Source organism: Apostichopus japonicus, chromosome 12 (genome assembly GCF_037975245.1).
Source record: "Apostichopus japonicus isolate 1M-3 chromosome 12, ASM3797524v1, whole genome shotgun sequence".
In the NCBI taxonomy this organism is placed as follows: domain Eukaryota; kingdom Metazoa; phylum Echinodermata; class Holothuroidea; order Aspidochirotida; family Stichopodidae; genus Apostichopus; species Apostichopus japonicus.
The window spans coordinates 25539510-25551665 of NC_092572.1; the positions used below are offsets into that span (position 1 = coordinate 25539510).

At 38.0% G+C, this 12156-nt stretch overlaps 1 protein-coding gene across 1 annotated transcript; it reads left to right on the top strand.

The window, feature by feature from the left end:
• Window positions 1–4634: 4634 nt before the first annotated feature.
• LOC139977541 (alpha-1B adrenergic receptor-like) lies at window positions 4635–8791 on the top strand. The gene is made up of 2 exons (XM_071986914.1): window positions 4635–6052; window positions 7225–8791. Exons 1-2 carry the CDS (start codon window positions 5310–5312, stop codon window positions 7604–7606), a joined length of 1125 nt encoding a protein of 374 aa, XP_071843015.1. The 5' UTR covers window positions 4635–5309; the 3' UTR covers window positions 7607–8791.
• Window positions 8792–12156: the final 3365 nt, after the last annotated feature.

The window sequence follows — 12156 nt, forward strand, 5'->3', positions numbered from 1 at the left end:
AAATTTTGTCAGAACTTCTTGGTCTTTTTGTTCCAAAAATGCGGCGCTGCCTCAAAAAAAAAAGTGATTTTAATAGAGGGCGATATTCAATTTCTGACTGTACGTTCATGCATTCATAGACGAATTAGTTTACTTCGCATGCAGACATATTTACGATTTTAAGTTTTCCTATCCAAAGTCAAACCTATAAGAAGTAAATTACTGTCAGTCTACAGTACTATTTTGATATTTCATCACTATATCTATATTTTCGTGATAATTCGCATATAAAAATCGTCACAGAGTTGTTAATGTTATTTCATTCTAATTCTAATTAACTTTCAGTGAATCCCTCAATAACAGTCATACAAAGCCAATGGTCGAGTGGACCGGACACATTATCCGGGGTTCGATTCCTACCTTCGCCTGATGAGTCCCAAAAGGACGAAACCGGTTGTGTAGTGGAATTTTTCTGGTGTCTTGCTCTTTATTTTTTTACTGTATAAATATATATATATATATATATATATATATATATATATATATATATATATATATATATATATACCGAAAGAGTATCGTTTCAAAAATTAAAAGTCATGTAGGTTACCAGGCTTACTTATTCCATCAGAGCCATGTCACTGTTCACTTTTTCTTGTAACCTTTGCGTAATCGCCTCAGCAATGATATCACAAAATTTCTAAAACAATACAGATCATTGGCTCAACATGTCAAGTTTCGAATAATGCAGCGCTGAGACAATTTCCTATTAAAAAAACAAATAAAAAATAACGCAATCATCAACAATTGTGAGTGAGTATTAGCTCTCTGTTATGAACACACTTTTTATGTTATGGTGGTTAATGGGGTGAGTGAATTGAAACCTAATAGCGCCCTCATTCCGGTCAAGTATTGATATTGATGTGTATATAATACATAACATATATACACAGAGTTAAAGTGAAAATATGTTTTATATATTTATGAACGTATACTCGTAAAAGTATATATAGGCCTAGGTGTTTACATATTTATAAAATTAGGTATTATAGAACTGATAGCCGGATATACCAGAGAATAAGTAACATAATGAAAATAACTACTTTATTCCACAAAAGGTACTCGGAAATGAAAAGAAATAAAAGGCATAAAAAACAAGAACGAATGACAAAGGCAAATATTGTACCAAAAATGAACTGGATAGAATAATAATACTTAGGCGATATTTAAATAAATGGAGAGCTTCTTTCATACAGAGACGAACATTTGTAAAGAGTCGACAATATATTTCAAAATCTGGAGGGGATGGGCATTTTGGGGGTCCACTGGCAGGGGTACCCCACTAATAGAAATTACTGGAAATGCCCATCCCTTACATATAGAGTCCTGGCAATCATTTTCCAGCAGTTTTCAACTGGTTCCCTCATGAGCTGACCTAGGGCAACGAGGGGAGGGGCATTTTGGGGGACCGCTGGCAGGGATACCCCACCAATTAAAATTACTGGAAATGCCCATCCCTTGTATCTGAAGTCCTAACCATCATTGTCCAGTAGGTTTCAAGTGGTTACATCATGAGCTGACCTAGGCCATCCGTGAGGGGTCAATTATTGATGACTGGCGAAGCTACCCCACCACCAATAAGCACTGGCGATGGCCATTTGTTGCTCTTGGGGCCATACCTGACACATTGTACTTACTTTGATGGGGTTATCAATGTAAGGTGATCTAGTTTAGCTTTTAGGTGAATTTAAAATTGCCCTCACAGCCACACCAACCACAGCAGGTTTGCCAGTGGTCTGGTTTCATATACAGTAATGCACTGTGAACATTGTGATGTACAAGGGCAATTGGTTACCTTCCCAGCTAACCAAACCCTCTGGGCCCCGCTCTAGAAAGAAATGACACAATTTCGTAGGCTACATCGGTAAGACCGAGAGTAAGATTCAAGAGCAGGGACCTAAGACAGTCTAGCCACGAAAGTAAAAGTAAGCCTAGGCCTAACGGTTGTACTCTTCCTCGAGTGCATGTACCTTGAAACTGTTAACGAGTACCACTCGAATAACAAATATTTTGCGAGTACCACGACCCTTTCGTATAGTAGCATAGAGACAGCACATCGAATTTTAGCCCGAAAGCTGACCTCCAAGGCCGATTTATCAATGTAGTTTAGTTTATTTTAGTAGAAAAAAAGGATCAGGAGGGACACTTAAGTCCCCATCAAGGACCCTTTAGAGAGAGAGAGAGAAAAACTGAAGACACAAACACTCAGACCCGATTACAATGCTTAAAGTGCTTGTCCAAAGCATTCTTAAACCCATTGACACTACTTGCAAGTACAACTTTCTCAGGCAAACCATTCCATTCATTCACAACCCCATTAGAAAAAAAGTTAAAAAATATTAATCCTACTATGTGACTTTTGGAGTTTAAGACAATGACCTCTGGTACAACTACTGTTGGTAAACATAAAAAAGTCGGTAAAGGATAAATTGTCGAAACCATATACAATCTTGAAAACCGGGATCAAGTCTCCACGTAACCTCCTAAGCTCCAGTGTGGTGAGATTCAACAGTTGTAACCGCCTATAATAAGGAACACTCTTTAAGGAACTAATCATCCTAGTAGCCCTCCTCTGGACCTTTTCAAGTACTTCCTTATCCTTAGCAAAATGTGGGTTCCAAGCCTGCACAGCATACTCCAGATGAGGCCTAACCAACTGCTTATACAGCCTAACTACGATGTCCTCTTTCAGAAAACTGAAGTTCCTCTTGATCATACCTAAAACCCTATTACCTCTCTTAGCAGCTTCAAGACAATGTTTAGAAGGTAGCAGATATGAGTCAATGTAGTTGCCTAGGTCTCTTTCAACAGAGACCTCCAGTAACTCCACACCATTAAGATTGTATGTAAAATTTTGGTTACTACTACCAATGTGCATTACCTTGCATTTATCAATATTAAAAAGCATTTGCCACCCCTGAGACCAGGAAAAAAACCTTATCCAAATCCGTTTGAAACTTCTCAGAATCGCTTTTGGAAGAGACATCAGAATACAATTTGGTGTCATCAGCAAACTTCTTAGCTGTACACAAAATATCTCCGTCGATGTCATTTATATAGGCAACAAACAACAAGGGACCCAATACAGACCCTTGTGGAACCCCACTAGTAATGTCCTGCCAAGAAGAAGCACCGCCTTTAATTACCACCCCCTGTTTCCTATTACCAAGCCAATTCTCGATCCAAGACAGTAAATTCCCATTACACCCATACTCTTCAGCCTAAGTAAAAGACGCTGGTGGGGAACTTTATCAAAGACCTTCTGGAAATCCAGGAACACAACATCTACAGACTTCTGCCTATTTAGTGAGCTTGTTACATCTTCCATAAACTCAAGGATATTAGTGAGACAAGACCTTTTTTGATAAGAGCCATGTTGAGACTCTCTGATCAAAGACTGACTGCTGAAGTGACAGACCATACACTTTTTAACAATAGACTCCATGACCTTAAAAACAACACTAGTGAGGCTAACGGGCCTATAATTACAGGGCTTAGACTTATCACCCTTCTTGAAAATTGGGGTAATATTAGCACATCTCCAGTCCTTAGGAACATAACCTTCCTTCATAAATTTACTAAAAGCCAGAACGCAGAAATGGTGTGCAAAAGTCTTCAACAAATACGGATGGATTGCATCCGGTCCAGAAGCTTTAGAAACATTTAGACGAAGCAGCTCCTTTAAGACAACCTCATCCGAAACTTAGACCGTATCCAGTTTAGGCCTATACTACTCATATCTTCCCTTGTAAAAACCGACACAAAATAGTTGTTCAAAGATCTGCAAGATCCTGACTATCAGTAATTATACTATCAGCCTGTGGTACCCTAAGAGAAACAATTGCATCTTTAACTTTCTGCTTTGACCTGACATAAGAAAAGAAGGCCTTTGGGTTATCCTTAATTTTTTAGGGCAATGCCATTTCCAAATTTAATTTTGCATCAGAGACTAAGCATTCTACCTTCAGCTGATGAATTTTAAACTTGGCCAAAAGAGATTCAGATTTAGTCCTCCTAAAACAACTTCCACATTCTACGTTTTTGCCTAATTGCACATCTAACTTTCTTATTCACCCAGAGAGGCATACTGCTTTTACGACGACGTTTCTTCCACGGAACATGATTTTCCATAATGACCTTTAATTTATCAGCTAAACAAATCTAAGACTGAGAGGCACTTATATCTCTAAACAAATTAATCCAATCTGTACCCTTTAGTAAAGTTTCAATTGCCTCTGTATCTGATCTCGAAAAATCAGAACTTTTTCCTCGCTAACAGAATTTACGACTTTGCAAACAACATCAAAAGCTAGTATATCATGATCACTAGTTCCTAGTTTTCCTAGACCCGTCAAATCAACAACATTGCTTGGATGAGAACTCAAACAAGATCCAGGATGTTATCCCCCTAGTAGGGAAAGTAACATGTTGATGTAAAAAGCAATCTTGCACAACATCTAGAAAGTAACTACCCTTCCTACTACTGGAACCATCTATCCAATTAATGTACACTTCCTTCAGCGGACCGACGGTGAGAAACCGTTCGCTTGCTATCTGAGAGGCTACTTTATTATCCCTTGAACGTTTCCACGACGGCTTTTATACATTGTACTTCATTTGTTTTTCCTCTTTGATATTTATGCACCGGTGTTGTTTTAACACCCGGGCGCAAAGCTGGTTGCTCCGAGCGGCTTGAGAGGGGTTGGGGGTTGAAACGGATTGCACAACTTTGAGGCAGTGTTGTAGCGTTTCGTCATGTCGATAGAAATTGCGCAATTGTTGCAGAAAACACGAAGTCAAAATAATATAGTAAAATCTACGAAAACCGGAAATTTCGTAACAGCCGACGTGCTCGCTGAGTATACCTTCTTAATATGACAACCCTTATAACAGCATATTTAATTTGCTATAAGCCAACGTTTGGCTACGCCACACCGTATGTCAACCCGTACATAGAGATATCATATATCACACAACAGGCAGAATTTCAGCGTCTTGGTAAGGAAGAGGTCAACTTACCATGTATTGTATCTCCCAGGCCTACGCACAATAATAGGTTTAACCACATACAAGTGACAGAAAAGAAGCCGGTGTTTAAAATATATAGTAATATTGCTTATGTTATTACAGATGGACAATATTTTGAACTTTATCAACAGCAGTAGATTACTATTAGATGTTATTTTCGTGTCTGTTCTGCCGGCCTGAGCTTATTACATTTATGCAGTAAGACTAACTGGTACAAGCTCTTTACAACAAAGGGAAAAAACATGGTACCTAACGACACGTCGTATCACTTTGATAGTCTGGGACAAAGGATTTTCGTTGCAATTATTTTAGGCGTCGTTTGCATACTTGGCGTCTTTGGAAACGGTCTCGTCATTTTAGCCTGTCTTGTTTCACATCGCCTTCGAGACGCGACCAATGTCTTCGTAGTCAATTTGGCGATCGCTGATTTCTTAACTTGTCTTTTCACACCAGCAAATATCATTGCATTGATTGGTGTACATGAAGTTCCAACTCACGGGAGCACCTTTGACATATTCTGTACAATCGGCGCTGCAGTAACTTACATATCAATAGGTGTTAGTCTTTATACTTTAGCTTCCCTTGCAGTTATACGGTTTATATTATTGACGAAATCTGTCACAACTTACGGTCGATTATTCAGTAGCAAAGTCGTCATAATATCATGGATCATGCTTCTATGGTTCATACCCGCTATTATTGTGCTATTACCAGTTTTGCGAAATGTCGACCACTTAGGCTACGACCCTACTTACCACTCGTGCTCAGATCGTCAGACCGAGAACTCCATTGACGAACGAACCAAAGACATTGTCCTAGCTGTTGGATTCTTTCTCATACCCGGATTAGTGTTATTTATCTCGTATTGCAAGATTTACAAACATGTCATGATCAACGTGGACATTTTGAAAGCCAAGAAAGGACAAACAGGAGTGATAACCATGAAGGATATCAAACGAATCAGTAAATCGATGGAACTGGCGAGGTTTGTAGGTCAATTATATATTCTTGTCGACAGGTTGGGTATGAGTCGGAGTAGGTTTAGGGGTTGGGGTAAGGTTAGAAGCAGACGGTTGGAGTGATTATAGAGACTTAACATTGGTGTTCTAGTTTTGGTATTAGAATGATCTGAAAAGACTAAATGCATGTTGTATTGTACTTTTTGACGAATACGTTGTGCAATATTAGTGGTAAGTGCAAACGGCGAGAAAGTTTTCATAACATTGGATACTAGTCCTATGTCACGTTTCCCAGTCACTCTATGAATGGATTGTAGCTTAATGCTGTAATGTTCTTTTACCACAGATTTGTGTTGCAACCGTATATAGTCTACGGACGTTATATAAAACCAGAGTTAGAGATCCGGTTGTATCGAAAGTAGAAGTTCACCGAGAGTTGAGTGCCTATTATAAAATCAAATGTGTTGTCAGACTTGATTTTGCGATAATTAAGGTACAGGGTATATTTGTAAACGGAAGTAGGTTTAGTGGCTCTTTAACATGAAAAAGAGGATATAATGGGCTTAATGGAAGATATGTATGCTGCATAAAAATGGGAAAAGTTCGACCTTTCAGTTATAAATGTAAATACCTAAAACGAAACCCGGGTAAAACAGAGAGCTGAAGTGCTTCTGTCCCTGATCTTGACGATCGATGAAAAAACAGCCTTTTAGGTTTAACCATTTTATACCTCCAGAATGAGTCATGTCATGCCATTTCTGAGAGGGAAGTGTGGATGGGGAGGGGGGGGGGGTTGGCGTTATATCCTCCGTCCATGCCGCCAAAGTAAAGTAAATGACCTTTATGATACTACGTAACTCGAGAGCATTTCATAATAACCGTTTCATTCCCTATTGGCTTTTCAAAAGATGCTCTACTTAAGACCAAACGATGCTATCGGGTACAGGGCTTTTTAAAAGAGCAGTTGCTATTGAACTACAAACTTCCCTGACAATTGTTTTGTAATCTGTTATTTATAGTATCTTCTCTTTTGCTACATACACTCTTTGACCTTAAGATAAAGTTTTTTATATCTGTCTTCGTCAAACAGTTAAGGTTAAGAAATATGATTATGTGGTCCTTAAAATGTATCGATCCATCGTATCATTTTCCAAATCAGTTAATATGTTTTCTCCGTTGTTTGCCTTTCTTCATGAAGCGTTTCTTGTGACAGTATTCCTCGGATTTCCCTACCGGGTACACCAGTCTCCGGCCGTTATCGGAAAAATCCAGGAGGAAGAGGAATCGTCAAGACTAATCTATCGAGACGACAGGTCAAGATTACCAAGAATCTCTTCTACGTCCTGTGCGCTTTCATGGTCTGCGTCACCCCTTACCTGATTCTCCTCATCTTTGACGATACATTTCTCGCACCTTTTGCTCCTTATGCAGCTTGCTTCCTCATCACCAACTCCTGCATCAACTGGATGATATACGCAACCAAGCATCCCCACTTCAAAGAAGTCTTCAAGTGTCTTCTTTCGTGTAACTGGAAGGATATTCCAGAGCCCGTCAGGTGGTGGTGGTGGTACAGAGATTAACAGTGGCAGCTAGTATTTTTTTTTAGAGATTAGAAAGATTTTGCTTCGGTCACAAAAGCATCATTGTGTCCACTTGGCGAATGAGGGAAGTTGCTGAGCTTTGCTACTTTCAAAGATAAGCCATACCTGACCTCGCACATGCCTGAGATAAAATTGTAAACTCCATCAGTTTGATGGTCTTCTTCCTCCAAAGACCCTCTAGATTCAATGTACCGTCTATGACTCGCATACAAGTTTCCAGTGTAAAAATAGTCTCCAAGTGCACTGTTTCATGAATATTATGGATCTCGTCCGGCGATGATGAACGCTAATGGATGCAGGTGACATAGGAGAAGGGTAAGGACTGGGTTGCAACTGACTCAGGCGAAATATTGGGTCTTCAATTACCAAAAATGTATCCAGTTTGGCACATTCTCAAAGTACTATAGTTTCATCTCAGTGGATTATCTTGTGCCCAAATACATTATTTTAAACAAAATCCTCGCTACTTCAAAACCCAAAACAAACATTGGCTATTGGCGCCCGACCTCTACGCCAACTGTGTTACAAAAACGTGCATGGGGCGCGTTTTCTGACGGAAGTCGTCAGATTCAAAAATCGAACAACGATCCATGTCATATATTCTAGATAGCAAAATTATACTTTTCTCCCTCAATTTTTTTTGCGAATGAAGGTATATTGTGAGCGTTATGTATGATCTCAGCTGAACAGTATTAGGCGTAATTACATTAACCGCCATGTGGATACCCAAAACAGAAGACATATTTATTTTTGTTATTTATTTTTCTTTTAAATTATATATATTGTCGCAACGTAATTTCAATAACCCATTGGATATGTGAATAGAAAATGCAGACTATATTTCTCATTTTCTATTGAGAGATTAATCCAAGAAGGTGATTATTGGCCTATTCATTTTACACAAATTGAAATAAGTGATTACAACAGTGATTTGCTACTGGGAAGTAATGCCGCATATGAACGAGCTAATGTACCATGCATTGTTACAGTTGGAACTAATATACAGCTGTATGGTAGTAAGCAAATATCGTTCCGTAAAAGCATTTTAGTTCTCTTTCTTCATATTCAGAATATAGGTTATATATTGATAGTCTTTATCATTTGTAATTCGTAGTGTATAATCAATAATACTTAGTATTAAAGAGAATAAAAACAAATATATCATGTTATACAGTGTTGTGTTTTTCTTGATTACTTCCTTGTTCAAACCTGTTGAGTTGCGAGTTCATAATCGGAGATATTTCTTTTCTAGTGTTTGAGTCAAAGTACACGTTTCTTATCAACCTCTCAATCTATCAATCTATCAAGCTATCAAGCTATCAATCCGAAAGGAGAGAGAAATAGATCTGATGCGATTTGACCGTTCATTACTGTAATAACAGCGTAGGCTATAAGATTTATATTTAACAAAACAACTGTTTAAGTATAAGTAATTAGCAATATATTCATCTTCTCTAATGACGTCACACTTATTTCAAGGAGATTCCATAACCTTATACAAAATCAGTTACTTACACACACCACGATGTTTGAGTAACACAGCCTTGCAATCATTTTCAGTCTCGTAGCCATGCCGTTGCACAGGGTTCGTTCTCCTCCCCCCCCCCCCCCTTTGCCAATCTAAGCCATCATCATGTGAAACACTTTTCTCTTAACTAGACATGTGCATTATGCCTCTCCTCAAACCGTCGGTGCTCCTCCAACTCAGATGCATTACACTACACTGCGCATCATATTACACAGGGGTTAAAACTGAGAAACAGTGCCTCTGTATACATATGTCAGGTTGTAGTGACCGAGCAGTAACAGAACAAACTAAAACACATGCAACCAACAAAGAATGACACAAGACAAGTTGACAGCTTGGATGCTGGAGGAGCTCTGGTTTGTATTATCCTCTTGTAACATCATCTCCAACATTCATAACAAATTAACACTAACATAAACCAACACCCTAGTATAATACAATCCTATTGGTAGGTGGAAGACCACTGACCACTCCCACTAGGTCATTCCATCTCTCACAAACATCTACACCTGTATAACATGTGATCACACCAGAGTGTGTGCACCTGGGTACTCTCCAATTGACCTGGCTATAACAACTTCCAAACATAACTCAACTTACAGTGTAAACAATAGACAGAATACCAACAATGCCATAGATGGCTATCCTCAGTGGACTAGAACAAACAGTGACCAGAATAGTCTAATAAATGCCAGCAAGTACAATAGACTGGCCAAAGATAGGATAAATAAGCTAGGACCCTACAAGGTCTTGCAACAAACAATTCCAAATTTAATGAGAGAAATATTCGAAGAATAAGTTTACTTCAAATTGAAGTTTTGGCACTAACTGAAAACAAGAAAAACGTCGTATCTATATATGACCAAGATGTAATGATGATTGTTACGACCATTATGATTTTGAAAAGTTACTCCCACCATTGACGTACTGACCACGAGAATGTAACTTGGCAAAATTCAATAAGCTAAAAGGTCAAACTGAAGTTTATTTTTCCATGGGTCCAAAAATTGAAATGAATCCTGCATGATGACGGGCCTGATAATTATCCCGCGGTTGATGAAACACATTCATCCCGAAATTGTTCTTAAAATGACCTTTAATATGCCAGGGCTCATATGAGGACCCATTTGGTACTGATGAGATCAATTTCATTTTCAGTTTTGACATTAGTTCCTCAAATGCACCCCCCCCTCCCCCAAAGACAATAGGAAACATAACCCTTTAAAGTCTACAAGTAAGATGTTAACAATGTTGACAAATTTGCCAAGGATAGATGGTGAAAGACCGTTTTTTGTTTGGTTTACTTAAAAAAAACAATGGATTAATTTTATTAATTTAAATTCCGAGGAGCATTCCAGATCTTAGGCATATTGTTAAGCTCCAAAACTGGATGGAACAGGCAATGAAAGATTACTGGTGCTCAATTCCATCTTTTCACTAATTTCTCAGTTTCACTGTTTGCACATCAGAACCAACAAATCTGCCTAAAGCCATTCTATAACATCTCCATCGGTTACCCTGCCATGGCATTCATTGCCACGGCTCAGTCATTCAACTTAATTGTTAAGCGCAAGTAAATAATACACATCTTATTAAACATAAGAGTCGAAGGATGGAGTTTTACTTCGTATCGTTATAAGCGCTTTTACAAGGAACTCAACTATCAAACAAGTAACCCAAGACCACATTGCGGGTATAATCTAGTGTAGTATCTTGAATAGCATTGACAAGTTTTGAGATTATGGAACAATATGAAATGAAGGCGTGGTTTGCATATTTGAGACTACAAAACTACATAGTATCTGATGAACTAAGATGTGGAAAGATTGTACCTTCTTGGTTCTTAGTATGAGTTACATACTGTACTGAGATAGATTGGTTAAAGAATTACAATAATAACCTTTACCCTCCTTATATACAAATTGGAAAACATAAAACAAAATGGCATGCAATATGCAGTTACACTATTAACAAAATGGTAGATCAGCATTGAAAATAGAAAAAAAACATAAATAATATGAGACAACTTTTGGAGGCTGCAAATCACAACATTGGCTGCTTGCTCTTGGAGAACGACACGATATCATTGTTTTTGTATCAGTAAAATACCCCATTGGCATATTGAGGAGTATCTAGTCTGAAAACTTTTTTTCACCAGTTGAGAGTTTACAAACCTTATGAATAGTCAATGAGACTAAACGCAGTTAAGCCCTTTCTAAAGTCTGCAGTGACGAGGAAATGATAATCTATAACCCGGCACTTTGTAATATAATCTCACATACTAGAAAGAGCCATAAGTTATTTGATCTTGTTATCAAGCCATACCACAAAGTCAAACCCTTCTCCAATACTAAACGTGTACAGAAGATTACGTTTTTAAGGGTAGAGGAGAAAGCATGTCGGTACCATGCATGGAAGGTGTGGACGATTTGAAAAAAAATCATGATAACATAAACATATATGTATTACAATGGTAGAATTTGGGGAAACCTGTCAAATTCCAAAAAGACCATCACTGTATAATTCGAATGCAACGGTATGTTTAAAACCTATGATGATGATGATCTTAGCGGATATATTATGACGTAAAGCATTGGATGGTGATTTTAAGAACATATACGACAATAATGATGATTTTAGCTGACATATTATGATGCAATGCATTGAATGGTGGTTGTAAGAACATATGCAATGATGATGATGATGATGATCTTAGCGGATATCTTATGATGTAAAGCATTGAATGGTGATTGTAATAACATATACGACAAAAATGATGATTTTAGAGGACATATTATGATGCAAAGCAATGAATGGTGGTTGTAAGAACACATGCAATGATGATGATCTTAGCGGATATGTAACGATGCAAAGCATTGAATGGTGATTGTAAGAACATATACTATGATGATGATATTAGCGGATATCTTATGATGCAAAGCATTGAATGGTGATTGTAAGAACATATACGATGATGATGATGATCTTATCGGACATTTTA